The sequence below is a fragment of the Colias eurytheme genome, chromosome 28, assembly GCF_061535395.1.
Source record: "Colias eurytheme isolate Ceu_HAF_F1 chromosome 28, ilColEury1 Martin Lab GWU primary, whole genome shotgun sequence".
NCBI lineage: Eukaryota > Metazoa > Arthropoda > Insecta > Lepidoptera > Pieridae > Colias > Colias eurytheme.
This window is the reverse complement of record NC_143007.1, coordinates 5,405,693-5,426,317: the sequence shown is the minus strand read 5'-3', so window position 1 is coordinate 5,426,317 and position 20,625 is coordinate 5,405,693. Positions and strand designations below refer to the sequence as shown.

The 20,625-nt window shown below is 36.6% G+C and overlaps 1 protein-coding gene and 1 long non-coding RNA gene across 2 annotated transcripts in view; one reads left to right on the top strand and one right to left on the bottom strand.

Moving 5' to 3' along the window:
- The window catches only part of LOC149896654 (uncharacterized), a 209,249-nt gene that overhangs the window by 83,374 nt on the left and 105,250 nt on the right, over window positions 1-20,625 (bottom strand). The window lies entirely within an intron of this gene.
- Dgk (diacyl glycerol kinase 1) overlaps window positions 1-20,625 on the top strand; it is a 70,602-nt gene that overhangs the window by 47,894 nt on the left and 2,083 nt on the right. Inside the window, exons 4-21 of the mRNA XM_090117685.1 lie at window positions 480-553; window positions 2,186-2,297; window positions 3,196-3,307; window positions 4,674-4,838; window positions 5,639-5,761; window positions 6,576-6,700; window positions 7,033-7,109; window positions 8,179-8,339; window positions 9,260-9,373; window positions 10,004-10,095; window positions 10,669-10,809; window positions 12,641-12,878; window positions 13,446-13,532; window positions 14,226-14,316; window positions 14,854-14,956; window positions 18,630-18,716; window positions 19,075-19,230; window positions 19,810-19,945. Of these exons, the coding sequence (XP_089973811.1) occupies window positions 480-553; window positions 2,186-2,297; window positions 3,196-3,307; window positions 4,674-4,838; window positions 5,639-5,761; window positions 6,576-6,700; window positions 7,033-7,109; window positions 8,179-8,339; window positions 9,260-9,373; window positions 10,004-10,095; window positions 10,669-10,809; window positions 12,641-12,878; window positions 13,446-13,532; window positions 14,226-14,316; window positions 14,854-14,956; window positions 18,630-18,716; window positions 19,075-19,230; window positions 19,810-19,945 (2,194 nt within the window). The remainder of the gene's footprint in view (window positions 1-479; window positions 554-2,185; window positions 2,298-3,195; window positions 3,308-4,673; window positions 4,839-5,638; window positions 5,762-6,575; window positions 6,701-7,032; window positions 7,110-8,178; window positions 8,340-9,259; window positions 9,374-10,003; window positions 10,096-10,668; window positions 10,810-12,640; window positions 12,879-13,445; window positions 13,533-14,225; window positions 14,317-14,853; window positions 14,957-18,629; window positions 18,717-19,074; window positions 19,231-19,809; window positions 19,946-20,625) is intronic.

The window sequence follows — 20,625 nt, the reverse complement described above, 5'->3', positions numbered from 1 at the left end:
CCTTCTGTGTAAGTAGGTTGAGGTCCTTTGGAGGCTTTGTATTTTATGCTTTTGTTTGTTGATTCGATGTTTATTTTATCTGTTAATTGTTAAATGGTTTAAATCATCTTTGAATAATCTAATTGAGCAGCTTTGTACTTTTGTAGCAATTTATTAGTTATCAAAAAGAAGATTACAATCCCTACTAATATTATAAATGCGAAAGTAACTCTGTCTGTCTGCCTGTTACGCTTTCCCGCTTAAACCTCTCAACCGATTTTGATTACATTTGGCACAGAAAATCTTTAGATCCTGAGAAAGAACACAGGCTACCTTTTATCAAAACACCACGCGGGCGAAGTCGCGGGCGGAAGCTAGTAAAATATTAAAAAATTAAGTTAAAAAGTGTTACTTTAACGTATTTTTCTAATAATTATGTTTATAATAGATACTGACATCATAATACTGCAAAATTAATAAAAGTTGTTTGTTTGTTACAGGACATCGACTATGAGGGATTCAAGTGGTTTTTGGACACGTTTCTCGAAGTTTCCACGCCTGATGAACTGTCAAGGTGGGTTTTATTGACGTGACAACGTCTTATAATTCGATAGAGCCGGCTGCACGAACGAAAAAACATGACTCATGCGGCGTTACCTAGCTCTGAGGCGTTCCATGGGCTTGAAGTGCAAGCGAGAGCGCGGAACGAGCGACAAAGAAGCACAATCGGACGTTGTCACGTTCAACTATCGTCAGTAAACCAACTTTACAGACAACAATTTTTTTTTAAATAGAGTTTTTTGTATGAAAATCTTTGATTTATTTCTATACACTTAAATAGCTACTTTAAAATAAGGTGATTTACCAAATACAATGTTAATAATAAATCATGGTATTACGGCAAGGTAACAATTCTAAGTACAGTCAGCAAAGAAGGCAAAGAAATTTCATCGCAAAGAATTCTCAAGTCGCGTTTGGGCCGTACTTTTTCCCACTTTTAAAACATTGTCTACATTTACAAATAAATCATTTATTGCACGTTTTTGGGCAATAAATGATTTATTTATTTAGTAGTTATCTGTTACTACTACTAACTACTAAGTAGTAAACATTTGAGCCAATTCAATGTTCTAAAATAAATCAACGAAATATCAATGTTTGCGCAATGAAATATGGCAGTGCAAAGCAAATAAAATCAAATTGTTTATTTGCATGAAGTCTATTTAAATATTGTTTTGAAACTATTCATTCAGAACAGAGTCAAATGTATTGTTTTATTTTAATTTGCAAATATTGTTATTTTGTTAATATGGTTTTTAAATATGAATGATCATTGGGCATTTCGAACTTTTACCATCACACACTCGGTTAATCTTAAGAATTACCATAAAGGTATTAGGTAAGATGTGAAAAGAAAAAAAGGGCTTTGAAACAGAAAAGCTTTCAATGTGTTACCATCGGGTATGCTACTTTTAAAGAAAACTAGCTTTCCACCCGCGGCTTCGCCCGCTTTGTCTAAAACATAATAAATTATATACTTAAACCTTCCTCTTGAATCACTCTATCTATTAAAAAAACCGCATCAAAATCCGTTGCGTAGTTTTAAATATTTAAGCATACATAGGGACATAGGGACAGAGAAAGCGACTTTGTTTACTATGTAGTGAAGATACGTATCTAATGAAGACTATGTAAGAAGCTTGTGATATTGACAGTAAGCACATTATTGATACCAACATTACCTGCCCCCGATAATCCATACTAATATTATAAATGCGAAAGTACTCTATCTGTCTGTCTGTTACTCAATCACGCCTAAACTACTAAACCAATTTTCATGAAATTTGGTATGGAGATATTTTGATACCCGAGAAAGGACTTAGGCTACTTTTTATGCGGGTTTTTCTATGACTGCGCGGGCGAAGCCGCGGGCGGAAACCTAGTGACAAATAAGATACCAATAATAATGGAGATGGTGATGATATTAATTATTGTAATGATTTATAATTGGTAATAATCGAGAAACTGATGGTAATATCAATTCTCATAGTAATTGCCTTAATAATACTAGATAAATGATTAATGAAATATGCAGTAATAAATATTTAAAGACTCTATAAGAACCAAAAGATAAACACAGAAGACCCCAAAGCTACATCATCAGAACATGTTTTTCTCTTTATTTAAAACAAAATGTTTTTTCCAGGCATTTATTCCTGTCATTCGTTCGGCGGGACAAAAGGCCGGCGTTACGAGAAATGGCGGCCGCTAGTTCGACTGCCGCCTGCGCAGCTGTCACCGCGCATGGTGATCATTCGGTATATAATGTTTTTTATTTTATACTAGCTGTGCCCTGCGGTTTCACCCGCGTGGCTTTGCTCCTTTTGGTCTTAGCGTGATGATATAAAGCCTATAGCCTTCCTCGATAAATGGGCTATCTAACACTGAAAGAATTTTCATGAACGAGAACGCGCTAATCTCAGGAATTACTGGTCCGATTTGAAAAATTCTTTCGGTGTTAGATAGCCTATTTATCGAGGAAGGCTATAGGCTACATATCATCATGCTAAGACCAACAGAAGCGGAGCAATGCGGGTGAAACTGCGGGGCACAGCTAGTATTATAGATAAAGAATGCCAAAAAACTACTAAGAGACAAAGACGATTGAGTCATCGAAAATCATATCGAGTGTATGAAGGAAAGCAGTTTATGACCATTATCAAAATACGATATTCATTCAGCTAAGGGAAATCTTCCTCAAATGTAGCAAAGAACATTGCACATTTAGTGCAAAGTGCAAACTAGATTTCAGCCTTCGCCCGCGTTTTCAAAGGAAACCCCGCATAGTTCCCATTCCCGTGGGATTCCGGGATAAAACCTATCCTATGTGTATATGCAAGGTAACCTCTATATGTGTGCTAAATTTCATTGTAATCGGTTCAGTTGTTTATTCGTAAAAACCGTACATACATACATACATACATACCTACATACAAACCTTTCCTCTTAATAATATTAGTATAGAAGTATAGATAACATCTGTTATCGCGTAAATGTTTATCCACACACAAATTTTCATCTTATCGTATCTTACGACCTTTGCAAGGCTGCATCTCTGTACAAAATATTAACAATTTCGGTAAAATGGTTTGGTCATAAAAGCATATTTAAATAATGAAAATATCTACAGAATTACGTTATGTTCGATTGTTACAGGGTAAACTAAGTCTGGCCTCAAAGATCCACGGTCTGGCGGAACGTCTGCAACAGCTGGGTAAAAGTTCTGGAGATTCCCTCGATGGAGACAAAGGTTCAAGAAGCAGGACTGGTGAGATTTTAACTTATCTATTCTTCAGCTATATATTCGTCTGCTCTCATAATGAATATTCTTTCCTTCATTTTTGTAACTCTTATTATTGATGATTTCTATGTTTCCTGGTCGTTTTTTCAATACGAACCAAAAGTTTTAGATTAATTCATTCAAATAAACGAACATACTCCGTAAAATTGATGAGAATTGTTTTGCTTAAATATTTACGTATTTTATCACAGTGCAGTGCCTTCCACATCACTACATAACTACATAGTATAAAACAAAGTAGCTTTCTCTGCAACATTTAAAACTACGCATCGGATTTTGATGCGGTTTTTTAATAGATAGAGTGATTGTCGACGAAGGTTTTAATATGTAATTTATTAGGTTTTGGACAAAGCGGGCGAAGTCGCAGGCGGAAAGCTAGTAATAAATAAATATAGATTTAATAATGTATCTGTCGTGGTCATATCGTAGATTTGATCATTTCATGATATGAGTGGCCATTTCACGAAATGGTCGCATATCGTGAAATGGCCAACATAGTTTGATCAGATCGTTAAATCGTCAACGTTTCACGATTTGGTCATCCACATTTGGCCAGATCGTATAAAATATAAAGAGTCCATAAAATATTAAAAAAATTCAGAATAACTATATTCTAAAAACTTGTTTAATGTCATTAAAGTTAGTGCCGCGGCAGCGGCCGGCGAATACCAGAAGCGAATCGTTTTTGCAATAGAAAACAGTTAGGTTAGGTTAGACTTTGATAAACAACGCACGAGCCGAGCGAGCAAAGCGAGCGTGCCGCGGCAGCGGCCGGCGAGTGCCAGAAGCGGATCGCTTTTTAAAAAACAAACAATTATAATAATATAGTAGTAGTTTCTTAAATTATTTTATTTAAGTCGCATTTTTTCTTAAATACATATAAGATATCCACATTTTCCATAGTACTCGTACCTCTTCGTCGTAAATTCTTTGCTATGACTTTCTTCATAATATTGTTATTAAACGAATTATGAAGTTTTTAACTGCGAATAATTTAATTTTCGCCAGCGGCCGCCATCTTATCACATAAACACAGAGCTTGCAGCGCCTCTACCAACGATTAATGTAACTATTTTACGATATGATCAAATAATTTTGATCATTTCATGAAAAAACCGTGCGTTAATTGGCCATATCGTGAAACGATTTCTTATCATTGATCTGCCCAAACCACATCATGATGTGGCCAAACTAAATTGGCCATTTCACGATATGCGACCATTTCGTGAAATGGCCACTCATATCATGAAATGATCAAATCTACGATATGACCACGACATATCTATCACGTCTACGGAATAATTATAAATAATAGGTAAACATATTTTTCCAGGGAGCGTCCACCCCATGTTCTCAGTGACAACTCACCCATCTTATTCCTCCCATGAGCTTGGAGTTGGAAGGAATGAAACCAGCCCCTCACATAGCCAGATGTCCAGGAATTCCAGTAGGAAAAGTAGCAACTCGCTGCGAGTGAACCAGTCTACTAAAATTGAGGGTTAGTAACTAAAATTACATTTTTCTACCATTGTATAGTAGGAACTAGGAGCTGTAATTCTGTGTCTGAAAAATTATGAATGTTAGACTTATAGGTCTATTTAGATAGGTTTCTAGCTAAAGTTGGACATTATTTAGGTAATATTCAAGTTTAGGTTCATCTAGTAAGAGTATTTTTCGCTTAATGTGCAATAAAACCAGCAAATCTTATAGCCAGATGTCCAGGAATTCCAGTAGGAAAAGTAGCAACTAATTGCGGGTTAACCAGTCTACTAAGATTGATTTGTAGCTACAATTATAATTTTTTACCTTAAAATCAGGTTTTCTTTATTTATACGTACGAGTTGTAGTAAAGTTACTACTGCTCAGTAACTTTAGTAGCAAAAATAATACAGTTGTAGGACTTTAAGGATTTCAAGGAAATCAGCCAACTTTTATAGTGTTTATATTTTATTTAGACAAAATAATATTCAATTTATAATGTGGTGGTATAATGGGGTACTTAGTTATTTATTTGAAAAAATATAAAAATCAGGGAAAAGTGATGACAAAGCAGAATTTGAACCATCTTTCTACTTGGTTTGTATATGTAAGTGTGTATGATATCTTTCAAATCTATTGGACATAGATTTCATCATGATATTCTTCTCCAATTAGTAAATTTATCACAAGATCAATAATTGGAACCCAAACTTAATTTTTAACTAGATATCTCAGATAGGTATTAATAATTATCTAAATTAATAAAATCTTCCAATTACCCATAGTTACTAAATTAACCAAATTCCCAAAAATTTTCAGATTACAAGCACCTAATGCGTCGTTCATCAACTCTAGAGGTTCACACAGCTAGAGTATCCCTGAAAGACATAGTCTGCTACCTGTCTTTGCTTGAAGCTGGCCGGCCGGAGGATAAACTTGAGTGTAAGTATCATCATTATGAAAATTAATTTGTATAATAAAAAAATTGCCATCGCTCGTGAAATTCGTGAAAATTTATAGCTTGTAGGATTCCTTCGTATTTCTTCTCATCTTGACGAATAATCTATTATAGGCTGTACCAATTTATTTATTTTATTTATAATACTTTTTTGTACAAAACAATGTAAGGAAATCTAGTAGTTACAATCTAATAAGGTACACCGTACAAATATATTGTACAATAGGCGGCCTTATTGCTACACAGCAATCTCTGCCAGGCAATCTGGTAGGAAAGGAAATGTAAGAAGAATAAACCTATTTATTATGTCAAAGAATTTTTTAATATTTTATTATCATTCTCTAAATTTTCTTTTCTTTTTAATGAAAGTATCTATACTTAATATTATAAAGCTGAAGAGTTTGTTTATTTGAACGCGCTAAGCTCAAGTACTACTGGTCCGATTTGAAAAATTCTTTCGGTGTTAGATAGCCCATTTATCGAGGAAGGCTATAGGCTATATATGATCACGCTAAGACCAACAAGAGGGGAGCACTGCGGGTAAAACCGCGGGGCATAGCTAGTGTATTATAAAAGTGTTAAATAATATAAAAGACGTGTGGCACTCGGGGACTGCCGCGGTAAAGCTATTGCATGCTATGCCTTCAAGCCACACCTCCGTGTCCGTCGGAGTGGGGAGCTTGAGGTTTTTTCGTTACGGAATTTCTGGATTCGGTCCCCGCGCTCAAGGCCCGCGATAGATACTATGCAATAGCTTAATAAATTGTTAAACTATTGATTTAAAATGTTATTTTCCAGTCATGTTCCGTCTCTACGACACGGACGGTAATGGCGTGTTGGACACCAATGAAATGGACTGCATTGTGAATCAAATGATGACAGTCGCGGAGTATCTTGGCTGGGAGACTTCTGAGTTGAGACCTGTAAGTATTTTTGGTTTTGTGTGTATTTTATGTTATTTCCTGCCTTCCAATCCAGAGGTCGTGGGTTCGATTCCCACCCGTATATATTTGTGTGATGAACATACATGTTTGCTCTGTGTCTGGGTGATAATTATCTATATAAATATTTATTTAAAATTATATAATATGTATGTTTATCAGCCATCTGGTTTCCATAACACAAGCGAAAGCTTAGTATGGGATCATCGTGCCGTGTGTGAAATTATCCTGATATATTTATTTAGTCTGATTACCTTTGTTAATAAATTGTGTGTTATTATTATTGTTATTGTTAATACGTTTATTTCTCACAGATTCTTCAAGACATGATGGTAGAAATTGACTATGACGCGGATGGAACTGTGTCCTTAGATGAATGGAAAAGAGGAGGGTAAGTTAAAAAATTATATTAGTACTAGCGGTCCGCCCCGGTTTCGCCCGTGGTACACATTTACGTTTTCTCTACATAAGAACCATCCTCGTACTTCAAGGAATATAATAAAAAAAGAATTATCGAAATCGGTCCACCCGTTCACACGTGATGCCGTGACAACGCGAGACGCGTTTCATCTTTTATATAAAAATGAATCGCAAAATGTGTTGGTAAGCGCATAACTCGAGAACGGCTGAACCGATTTCGATAATTCTTTTTTTATTATATTCCTTGAAGTACGAGGATGGTTTTTATGTAGAGAAAACGTAAACATGTACCACGGGCGAAGCCGGGGCGGACCGCTAGTTTATATATATATATAGATGTACGAATGTTACAAAAATATGTAAATCGATAAAAAATAAAAGCAAAAAATACGTAAAAAGGTTATTAGCGCTCTGCAAGCGAAGTCAAGATGTGGCAAATTAGCCACATTTTACTTGAGTTGTCTCTTTTTCGCTTACATAGTTGAATCATGCCATCAAAACATTAGATCGATAGAGAATCATGCCGTTATATTTCAAATTGCAGTCATTTTGTTTTATACAAATGATAATTATAGTATTTTCTTCTGTTATTAAGAATTTAAAACCCCGTGTCAACCATAACAAAAGACTAGGAGACGCGATAAGCCAATACTGCCAACATCATATTATATCATGAAATAAATGAAGGTAGTTAGCAATTGTTGAATGACCGTCAAAACGTATCCACGCTCGAGTCCCTCGATAATAATAATATAATAAATAAATCGCGTTTAAAATCCGTTATTTAAAATCTTTAATTTCTAAATGATAAAATTATTATAGTATTTTCGAGTGTTTGATTTTACGCGAGAATTAAACATTTAGAAAAAGAAGATTTTTAACGGATTTTAAACGCGATTCATTCAATTATTTTCCCGACGTTTCGAACACTTTACAGCGAGCGTGAAATTGTTCCAAACGTCGGGAGAGTAAAATAATGAATAAATCGCGTTTAAAATCCGTTAAAAAGTCTTTTAATTTCTAAAATTATTATATTCCAGTATGACAACAATACCTCTGCTCGTACTACTGGGTTTGGACACAAACGTGAAAGAAGATGGCGAACACGCGTGGCGTTTGAAGCATTTCAACCGACCGGCGTATTGCAATCTGTGTTTGAACTTGCTGGTCGGTTTGGGGAAAAAAGGACTTTGTTGTATATGTAAGTAGGTTTATATTTGCTTGCAGTTTCGATGTGAGTTATGACGTTTTTCGTGTGACGTATGACAATTATGAGTGCTTATTGCTAGGCAAAAAAGAACTTTGTTGTATATGTAAATAGGTTTAAAATTGGTTTTAATTTTCATGTGACTAATGTAAACGATGATTAGTGCTCATTTCTATGGGAAAATGAGCTTTGTTTTATATGTAAGTAGGTTTATATTTGCTTACACTTTTAAAGGGACTTAAGACGATTTATTAGTGCTCATTGATATAGAATAATGAGCTTTGTTTTGTGTGAAAGTACGTTTATATTTGCTTGCACTTTTAAAGGGACTTAAGACGATTTTGTGCTTGTGCTAGTGCTCATTGATATGGAAAAATGATCTTTGTAGGTGTATGCTTGCGGTTTAAAAGGACGTATCTCACATATCATTTTTAACCAAATTTCCTCAACTTTAAACACAACCAATTCCTCTTTGGAAACCAAAGTTTATTTTTCATAAATTTTCACCTTATTTTTCATACATTTCTACCTCATATAAGTGTTTGAAATGAAATGAAATGAATTTATTCGCAAGAAAAGTGGTAATACATTGGTGTTATGAGAGAACATGTTCTACACAATTCGCCAGTCTCAGCTGGCATGCGAATGGTAACATTAACTAAATTTTACAGTGCATGTTTAATTTTAAATTTTAATATAAAAAAAGACGTGTGGCACTCGGGGACTGCCGCGGAAAAGCTATTGCATGCTATGCCTTCAAGCCACACCTCCGTGTCCGTTGGAGTGGGGAGCGTGAGGTTTTTTCGTTACTAAATTTCTGGATTCGGTCCCCGCGCTCAAGGCCCGCGATAGAAGCTATGCAATAGCTTAAATAAAATAAATAAAAATTAACAATGATTATTTTTTATTTCCAGTCTGCAAGTTCACAGTCCACGAGCGTTGTGTACAGCGCGCGCCGGCGTCCTGCATCGCGACATACTGCAAGTCGAGACGTGCTCCAACCACGCTGTCGCATCATTGGGTTGAAGGTAATCACTACATAGTATAAAAAATTGGTTGTTTGTAAAGTAGGTTTACGATCGAGATGTTTACGTGATAACATAATGCAGTGGCAGCGCTCGAGATGAGACGGGAGATCGGTCCGTCTCTCTCGTTATACCTGCGATCGCGCTCGTGAGGTTTTGGTGTGACACAAGTTTCTGAACATGTCACCCGACTAAAACGATTTTAAAAACGTTATCACGTTAACAAGGGCTTTTTCTCTGTCCCTATATCCCTATGTCCCTATGTATGATTAGCTCTTTAAAACTACGCAAATATGGCTTCATATGGAAACCGGAGCCCCACAATATGGCGACCGAGCACTTACCGATGGGCTGGATTTAAATAAATAAAGTAAATAAAAATAAATATATAAAATATTTATTGATAACAAACGAAAAAAAATATAAGCCACACAGAATCAAAAACTAAAGATTACTAGCTATACGACGTACGTAGAAAATTTCATTTCTGACATGTTTCTGACACATGCGCTTGGCACACATGTTCATCATCATCATCATCATCATGTGGTACAGGCTACACCTACCACGCTGGCCAAGTAGAGGATCGGCACATGTAATAAAATATTTTTAATAATTAACATTTAATTTCAGGAAATTGCCACGGTAAATGCGCTCGGTGTCGGAAGAAGATTAAAGGCTATAACGGAATCACTGGATTGCACTGCCGATGGTGTCATATTACAGTAAGTTGTTATTTCATTGATAATTGTTAATTTATGTGTGTATTTATAGTTTATATGTAACTAAATGTAACAAAATACACTGATTTTCAGTGGTTGCCTTAGGATGGCAATTGACAGTGGATGTATTTTTTGCTCAAACTGCAGTATAAGGTTAATAAAAAAAAGAAAATATAATATTTAAAAATATTAAAATATATACATACTTGATAATAATTATACTTACTTAGTAAATAAATAATATTACACATTACTTAACTATATGCACAGTTTATAAATTTATTATTAATTCACTGAAAAGTGTTTCATTTTGGTTGAGATGGTTGTTAATCATCTCAATAGATGGCGCGCGGTGTGTCCCTTAGACACATAAAACTGAAAGAATAGAATAAATTCGATCGCTCTGGCGGGTCACGAGTGGCTGAATTGGTCAAGCATCCGCAACGGATTGGCGCGGAAGGATGCGGGTTCGAGTCCCGCCTCGTGATCGATTTTTTTCTATTCTTTATAAATTTATATTTATAAAGCATTTGAATGCCATTAAACCAAAAAATATTAATTTGAATATATCTGCAGTTGCACAACCGTTGCGTGGGCAGCGCGGGCGGGGCGTGCTCCCTCGGGCGGCACGCGGCGCACATCGTGCCGCCGCCCGCCATCCGCCCGCTCGTGCTCGACCGACAGCGCTCGCTGCCGCACAGGCAGCAGCAGGAACAGGTATATACACGTGCTCGCTCGGGCGGCACGCGGCGCACATCGTGCCGCCGCCCGCCATCCGCCCGCTCGTGCTCGACCGACAGCGCTCGCTGCCGCACAGGCAGCAGCAGGAACAGGTATATACACGTGCTCGCTCGGGCGGCACGCGGCGCACATCGTGCCGCCGCCCGCCATCCGCCCGCTCGTGCTCGACCGACAGCGCTCGCTGCCGCACAGGCAGCAGCAGGAACAGGTATATACACGTGCTCGCTCGGGCGGCACGCGGCGCACATCGTGCCGCCGCCCGCCATCCGCCCGCTCGTGCTCGACCGACAGCGCTCGCTGCCGCACAGGCAGCAGCAGGAACAGGTATATACACGTGCTCGCTCGGGCGGCACGCGGCGCACATCGTGCCGCCGCCCGCCATCCGCCCGCTCGTGCTCGACCGACAGCGCTCGCTGCCGCACAGGCAGCAGCAGGAACAGGTATATACACGTGCTCGCTCGGGCGGCACGCGGCGCACATCGTGCCGCCGCCCGCCATCCGCCCGCTCGTGCTCGACCGACAGCGCTCGCTGCCGCACAGGCAGCAGCAGGAACAGGTATATACACGTGCTCGCTCGGGCGGCACGCGGCGCACATCGTGCCGCCGCCCGCCATCCGCCCGCTCGTGCTCGACCGACAGCGCTCGCTGCCGCACAGGCAGCAGCAGGAACAGGTATATACACGTGCTCGCTCGGGCGGCACGCGGCGCACATCGTGCCGCCGCCCGCCATCCGCCCGCTCGTGCTCGACCGACAGCGCTCGCTGCCGCACAGGCAGCAGCAGGAACAGGTATACAGACACACATACACACTGACTCACTGCCACACTAACTGTGATACATATATACACTCACTCACTGCCACACTAACTGTGATACATATATATATACACTCACTCACTGCCACACTAACTGTGATACATATATATATACACTCACTCACTGCCACACTAACTGTGATACATATATACACTCACTCACTGCCACACTAACTGTGATACATATATATATACACTCACTCACTGCCACACTAACTGTGATACATATATATATACACTCACTCACTGCCACACTAACTGTGATACATATATACACGTAGCCACTTATTCACAAAATCGCATTCAAATTTACTAAGTCACACACTGACTTACTCATACACTAACTTAGTCTCACACACGAGAACTCACATAACACGCAACACGAACAGCCTGCTTCATTTGTCACGCTAACTCACTCATACACTAACTCACTGACCACTCACACACTAACTCACTCAAATACTAACTTACTGATCCACTCACACAAGTTCGCAAGCGACGGACAGGTTAGTAGGCGGTACAACGTTTGAATTTCACTTGTCTGATGAATTTTCGAAAAAACCATCGTCCATGCGTTGTTTTGTTAATTATATCACAATTTTTCCACAGTTTACAATATCACAAAAAACGCTTATTCAGTAATAGTTACATATCTACTTATTATTAAAAAATCAATTGCGTTTGTCTCGCTAAAACTAGAGAATGACTGAACTGATTTTATCTAATACCAGCGGTCCGCCGCGGCTTCGCCCGTGGTACATATTTCGTAATAAAAGGTAGCCTACATAGGCTACCTTTTAGAAAGAACATTCTTTCTCAGGGTCTAAAGATTATCTGTGCCAAATTTCACACATACATACATACAAACCTTTATAGTATTATATTAGTATAGATCGATCTTGAAATATTGGCTTAACTTCAAACAGTCAGAAACATACAATATTTTTCACAAAAACATATAACAATTAAATAAAACAAAATTATCATTTCAGCAACTCCTCCCCGTCTCAATATCCCTTCCCACTTCCATAGCTGCGGAAGACAAGAAGAAAGAACACCGCGCCCCCCCCATATCCTTTCAAATCACCCCCCCTCCCGGTTCGTGTCCGTTACTCGTGTTCATCAACCCCAAGAGTGGGGGGAGGCAAGGGGCGAGGGTGTTAAGGAAACTACAGTATATACTGAATCCGAGACAAGTACATGATATTACCAAGGGTGGGCCTATGCAGGGTGAGATTTTAAAATTTTTAACACACTATTATTAGCTTCACCTGTATGTTTGTATGATTTAATTTTTTTTTTGCCGTGGAGCAATAACGTAACATAATATTAACAATAACTGTTCTCAGATGCATTTTTCAAAATTATAATCGAAAGCTTTTGCTTTCGAAACAACCAAAATGCACAAACGCATTTCTCAAGTTTGTTTATCAAAATTGTAGTCGAAAGCAACAACTTATAACTATTTTATAAAGCAGCTTGAAATTGATATTGTTGGTTTTATGGCATTCAAATGCTTTATAAATATAAATTTATAAAGAGTAGAAAAAATTCGATCACTCAGCGGGACTCGAACCCGCATCCTTTCGCGCCATTCCGGGGCGGATGCCTGACCAACTCAGCCACTCGTGACCCGCCAGAGCAATCGAATTTAGATGATTAACAACCATCTCAACCATGAAACACTTTTCAGTGAATATATTGTAACGATGGAACACGACCTTCATTTGTTATTAATTATAGAGGTATCTTTACCAAATTAGATTTATATTTTTATCAAATTATTGATTTTTGCAGGTCTCCAAATGTTCAAAGACGTAAAGAGCTACCGTGTGATTTGCTGCGGTGGTGATGGTACTGTAGGCTGGGTACTTGAAACTATGGGTAAGTGCCTGTTATTCCTGTTACTGTCTCCCAAATCTTACCTATTTTTAGTCCAATTTTAACTTAAACCTGTTATTTTGTTTCTATGAATTGCTCTTCTATAACTACTCCTGTCCTTTTAATTTTGGATATGATAAAATGAATAATGCCAAAACAGTTTTCTGACCTTCATTCGCTTTTTAGTTTTTTGTTGTTCTTCGAAAAATTGCGTACATACCTTTACCTAATTCTTGTCCAAATGATCGTTATCTATTTTCGTTGCCTATGGTGAAGCTATAAAGTTACAAATTCAAGCCTTTACATTTTAAAGTACTCGATTTTTAAACAACATAGGTACTTCTAAATTCACAGTTGCATATGAATGTCTTTGTAAAGCCGGCTACTCACACCTGCAGCAGGCGCAATATTTGAATTGCGCCTTTAATTGGCTCCTTGTAATGTGTATAGTCAAGCAGAAGGAGCAATTTAGAGAATAGCTGAAATTGCTCCGACGCCGATCCGTGATTGTTATTTGTCCAATATTGCTCCTACGGCATGTACGTGAGTAGCCGGCTGTACTATACAAACCTCGTCGTTTTATTAATTTCTCCATACATTTTCAGACTTACTTAAATGTAAAAATGTTGACTTTACTTTTTACTGAATATTACAGTACCAGTCTTCTTACATCATTAATTCTTATAATACTTTCAGATAAAATCCAAATGGAAACGCAGCCAGCGGTTGGTGTTATACCGCTTGGCACTGGGAATGATCTGGCCAGGTGTTTGAGATGGGGTGGAGGGTGAGATATATTTATAAATAAATAAATATTTCAGGACAATTTTCACACACGGCACGATCTGATCCCATACTAAGCTTTCGCTTGTGTTATGGAAACCAGATGGCTGATAAACATACATATATAATTTTAAATACTTACTTACATAGATAATCAACCCCCAGACACAGAGCAAACATCTATGTTCATCACACAAATATTTCCACCGGATGGGAATCAAACCCACGACCAGTGGCTTGGAAGGCAGGGTCACTACCAACCAAGCCAACCGGTCAGTCAAAGTTATTTATTTATACATTAGCAAGATCATGTAGTTAAAAAAAATGTTTGTCGGTAAAGTCGGTTTACTGACAATAGTTGAACGTGACAACGTCCGATTGTGCTTCTTTGTCGCTCGTTCCGCGCTCTCGCTCGCTCTTCAAGCCTTACATGGAACGCCTCAGAGCGATGTAACGCCGCATGAGTCATGTTTTTTCGTGCGTTCAATCGAATTATAAGACGTTGTCACGTCAATAAATTGTTAAATTGTTCTAATTCTAGATACGAAGGCGAGTCGATACACAAAATATTGGACAAAATAGCCAAAGCCAGTACTGTTATGATGGACAGATGGCAGATCGACATTGAGAATATCACTCATGATGTATGTATTACTAACTTTAGCTTATAACCGCGGCTTTACCTGTGTTTACATGCAAAAATAAATAATTTATTATGTAGGTAGTTAAAGAAATTGCGTATGTGCCGTACACACGTGTCAGAAGTGAAACTGTTTTGGCAAGATACCAAAATCATCACGATAATTTTATACTAAAGGATACTATAGACTTTTTTATAGTTTTTTGCAGTAAAACGTTGAGATTGAAATTTCAAGGTCATGAAAATACCGTCACGTCATATAATAAGGTGATGATTAGTATCTTGAATCTTGCTAAAAAAGTTTCACTTCTAACAAATGTGCTCGGCACACAAGCTTTTTTTTATATGCCGATAATTATGATATAACTGTCCTATTTTAATATGTACATACTAGCAAACTCCGTTTCGCCACCAGAGACACCTTTTCTTTGCTATAAACCTCACTGAGCCCGAGACCTTTCCAACGAATGCAAAACCGTGGAAATCGGTTCGTGCGTTCTGGAGTTATAGCGTCAGGAAGGAAAACCCGACTTATTATTCAAACTCAAACTCAAACTCAAACATTTATTTATTCAATTAGACTTCTTCCAGAAGCACTTTTGAATCGTCATTACATTCTTTAAATTTACCACCGATTCGGAAAGCAGTATCTATGGAGAAGAACCGGCAAGAAACTCCATAGTTGCTCTTTTAAAGTCATGTCCATATACAATATAATTTTACATTACATGTTACTTACGTCTAAGTAACTACATAATATTATCACAGACTAATAATAATATACTGATATTATATATTATCATAATATGCCAAAGAACTGTCCTGTTATTCTTACGCGACAACCCTCCATGGATTTTCATCTTCCATATATTCCTTAATGCTGTAGTAGGCTCTCTGAACTAATACATTTTTTAAATAAGTTTTAAATTTAACACTACTAAACTCTTTAATACTATGAGGAATTCTATTGTAAAAACGTATACCTTGGCCCATAAATGAATTTTTAACTTTAGCTAACCTATAAAATGGCATTTCAATTTTATTTCTATTCCTTGTGCCATAACAGTGTCTATCTCCTACTTTTGTGTGTAAGTCCGCGTTTTTGTGTACATGTAAAACATTATTAAATATATACTGTGATGGTACAGTGAGGATACCAATATTCTTAAAGAGATCTCTTAGTGAGTCCCGAGCACGTAAATTATATATAGAGCGTATGGCTCTTTTCTGTAATATAAATATAGTTTCTATATCTGCAGCCCTGCCCCATAGTAGAATTCCATAGGACATAATGCTATGAAAGTAACTAAAATAAACCAATCTAGCCGTATCTTCATCGGTGAGATGCCTTATTCTTCGAACTGCATATGCAGCTGAGCTGAGCTTAGCAGCGGTGGTGGCAACATGGGTCCCCCATTGTAGCTTCTCATCTAGTGTCAAACCAAGAAAAACAGTAGACTCGACAGGGTATAATACCTCCCCGTTTAAAATGATATCCCTTTTGACCTTTTTTACATTTGGAAGGATAAACTCTACACAATTTGTTTTTTTTGCATTCAATAATAAATTATTAGCATTAAACCAATTAGATATGCGTAAAAGAGCAGAGTTTACTTCGTCAACATTTGTGTCATATCTATCCACATTAAATATTAATGAGGTATCATCTGCAAACAGTACTATTTCACACATATCCTGCAAATAATAAGGTAGGTCATTAATATACACTAAGAACAAAAACGGTCCTAAGATAGATCCCTGCGGAACACCAATGTTAATCGGCGCACCGCAAGATTTCTCTCCATTAACAACAACGGTCTGTACCCTGTTCTGAAGATATGAAGCTATGAGGTCCTGAGATAAACCTTTGATACCATAAAAATTTAGTTTCCGTAATAGAGTGGAATGTTCTACACAGTCGAAAGCCTTAGAAAGGTCGCAGAATATCCCCAAAGCATTCTTTGAATTTTCCCATGCTTTATATATATGTGACAAAAGAGCTATTCCAGCATCAGTGGTAGAGCGCCCCCTTGTAAAACCAAACTGTTTGGCGTGCAGTAAACCATTTGAAACAAAATGACTACATAATTGGTTTAAAATCAATTTCTCGAAGACTTTGCTCAAAGTTGGTAAAATAGAAATAGGCCTATAGTTATTACAGTCTTCTTGGTCACCGCTTTTGAATAAAGGAATAACTTTACTAAACTTTAATAAATCAGGGAATATACCACAGTCACAACATTGATTAAATATAAACGCTAAATGGTTGGCAATGTTTTCTATAATATTATTTACTAAATTCACAGACATTCCCCAGAGATCACATGTTTTTTTTAAGTTTAATGTTTTAAAAGTTTTAACAATTTCATCTGCAGTCACATGTCGTAATTCAAATAATACATTACACTCCGCAACATGGTCCCTCAAATAGGACTCCGCAAGCACTGATGATGAATTTAATTTTTTAGTAATACTAACAGGGACACTACTAAAGAAATCTTCAAAAGCAAGCGCAACATCAGCACTTTTGTCAATTACCCTGCCAGCATTTACAAGTTTTATGGTACTATTTGTCCGGCTTTTGCCCATTTCACCATTAATAATTGTCCAAACAGTTTTAACTTTGTTATCAGAGTTGCGTATTTTATCTCTGACATATAGACACTTGGCAGTGAAACAAACTTTTTTAAAAGTTTTTGAATAATTTCTAACATAATTATGGAATGACAAGTCTTTGTTATATTGCTTCATGCCATATAACTCATATAGAATGTTCCTGCATCTGTGTATACTAGGTGTTGCCCATTGACTAAATGGTAAATCCTTGGTGATACTTAAAGATTTAACTTTAAATATTTTTTTAAACTCATTATGAACTAAATTAAAAAGATTTGTAAACATTTCACAAGGATTATTATAAAAGGATTGATCATTCAGGTTAGGCAGTTTATTATTAATATTATCTCTAAATTTATCAATGCCTTTTTTAGTTATAGGCCTAACATTAATTCTTTTAAACTTAGGTATGCAATCCCATTCCAAAACTACTTTCTGGCCACAGTGATCTGAAGTCAGTATATTGAGGATATTTTTTTCTAGACAGTTGCAATCACAGTATATATTATCAATACAAGTTGCAGAAGTAGGTGTAATTCGTGTGGGTTCATCAAAAACTTTATACAGATTAAATGAGTGAAACAAATTAACTATTCTTGTTGCCGTCTGTGTGTGTGAAAGTAAATCAATATTAAAATCACCACATACTATTACCTTCTTTTTACTCCTGCCTAAACGCTTTAATGTTTCTTCCATGACTGTCTCAAACATATTATAGTCACTGGAAGGAGGTCTGTATACGCAAACAATAATATAACGCTCAAGCTCAACACAGGACAGTTCAATGGTGCGTTCTACAGAAAGACTTACAATGTCAGTTCGTTCTTTGCATTTAACACTATTGTGAACAAAAATAAGAGAACCTCCATGAATAGCATGTGCCCTATAGTATATACTTTTTAATTTATAATTATCAATATTTAATAACAACTGACATTGTTTAAGCCAATGTTCTGTTACACAAAATATTTTTATACTATTATGATTTAAAAATAATTCTATTTCTAATAATTTGCTAGCCTATTTTTATATTAATACATATTATTTATATTCTATTTCAGTGTGAACTAGTACAGATGCCCGACTCCGCTCCACATCCTACATCTGTACCATATAATATCATCAATAATTATTTTTCTATTGGTGTGGTAAGTATTGAACGAAATGTTTATTGAAAAAATTTTTAGTTTTAAAGTTAACAGTATTCCAACATTTATCTATTTAGAAAATTTTGGAATTTTAATTTAAGGTCATTTAAATTCATTGTTGTTTGTCGACCGATTTACTTAATACATTTTGTAAACACTTCACTGTATCTTTGATCTAGGAAGATGTTTGACAGATCTAAAATTGGCATATAGCATAACGTTGCATAATTTCCTTAAAAAATATTAAAAAAAACACACATACAGACTTTAAAACTAACAAAAAGTTTGTTAAAAATATCAGAATAAAGGTTACCCTCAAAAAAACAAGATTCTTAATTAACAATTAAAAATATTCCAGGACGCAGCAATATGCGTAAAATTCCATACAGAACGTGAAAGAAATCCTGATAAATTCAGTTCGCGAATGAAGAACAAGTTGTGGTACTTCGAGTTCGCGACGTCGGAACAGTTCGCTGCCAGCTGCAAGAATTTACACGAAAATATTGATATTGTGGTGAGATTTTAGGGAAAAAGAAGCTTTTAGTAGAAAAAAAAATGTTTGAAAAAAAAATGGAATAATTTATTTCGTGACGTCAGAGCAGTTCGCTTTATATATTTTGTTAAATTAAATATTACCAAATTATAAAAAATACAATATACCATCTCTTTTAACTCATATCATATACTAGCTTTTCACCCGCAGCTTCGCCCGCGCAGTCAAAGAAAAACCCGCATAGTTCCCGTTCCCGTGGGATTTCCGGGATAAAAAGTAGCCTATGTCCTTTCTCGGGTATCAAAATATCTCTATACCAAATTTCATGCAAATTGGTTCAGTAGTTAAGGCGTGATTGAGTAACAGACAGACAGACAGAGTTACTTTCGCATTTATAATATTAGTATGGATTTTCTATATCTCATGCAAGTCGAACCAATGTCGAAATAATATTATTATGTTTGTGTGAGTGAGCTGTTTCGAATGTTTTATAACGAGTAATGCTATTTGTTAGTACTTCGTATCTATTTATCATTTATTAATTTTTAAATTTATTATTTCTGTGTTTCTGTATAGTGAAATAAATAATTATTTCAACAGTGTGACGGTACAGCCCTACCACTACGTCGTGGTGGTGCGTTACAGGGTGTAGCACTTCTGAACATACCGTATGCACATGGTGGTTCTAATTTGTGGGGAGCTGGGCCTAGACCGCATTTACCGGATAAACAACAGGGTAATATAGTACATTTAAATTTAAATATAAATACATAGACACTATACACATAATACACTCACACTATTATGGTACTACACACACTTAACTTGCACTAAAAGCAACATAGTAACGCACTATTCCTATTATACACTCACACTATACTGTAGTGTTTGAGTTTAATGTCACTATAGTGACACTAAACTCACACTACACCTGATGGTATATCAATACATACCGTATACTCATGGTGGTTCTAATTTGTGGGGAGCCAGGCCTAGACCGCATTTACCGGATAAACAGCAGGGTAATGTATTAATTGTAATTAATTTTAATGTACATTTAAATATAAACAAACATATACACACAACACTCACTTTAATGGCACTAAAGGCAACTGGATAAGGCACTATTCCTACTATACAATCACACTATACTGGCAGCACACCCCGGACACTCCATACAAAATTATCGTTTTGACAGTCACACTGTAGAGACTGCAAATGTGTGTGTTAACGCTTTATGGTTGGCACATTTGTGACTAGCGTAAAAAAAAATTCGCGTTTTTCTGATGAAATACATCCGTAAACAGCACAATATCTAACCATTTTTTACGAAAAACGATAATCACAAATCCAAAATAATATAATTACTTTAAGTCAATTTGATTAATGTTGTCAATCTTCGTTGCGTATCGTCCC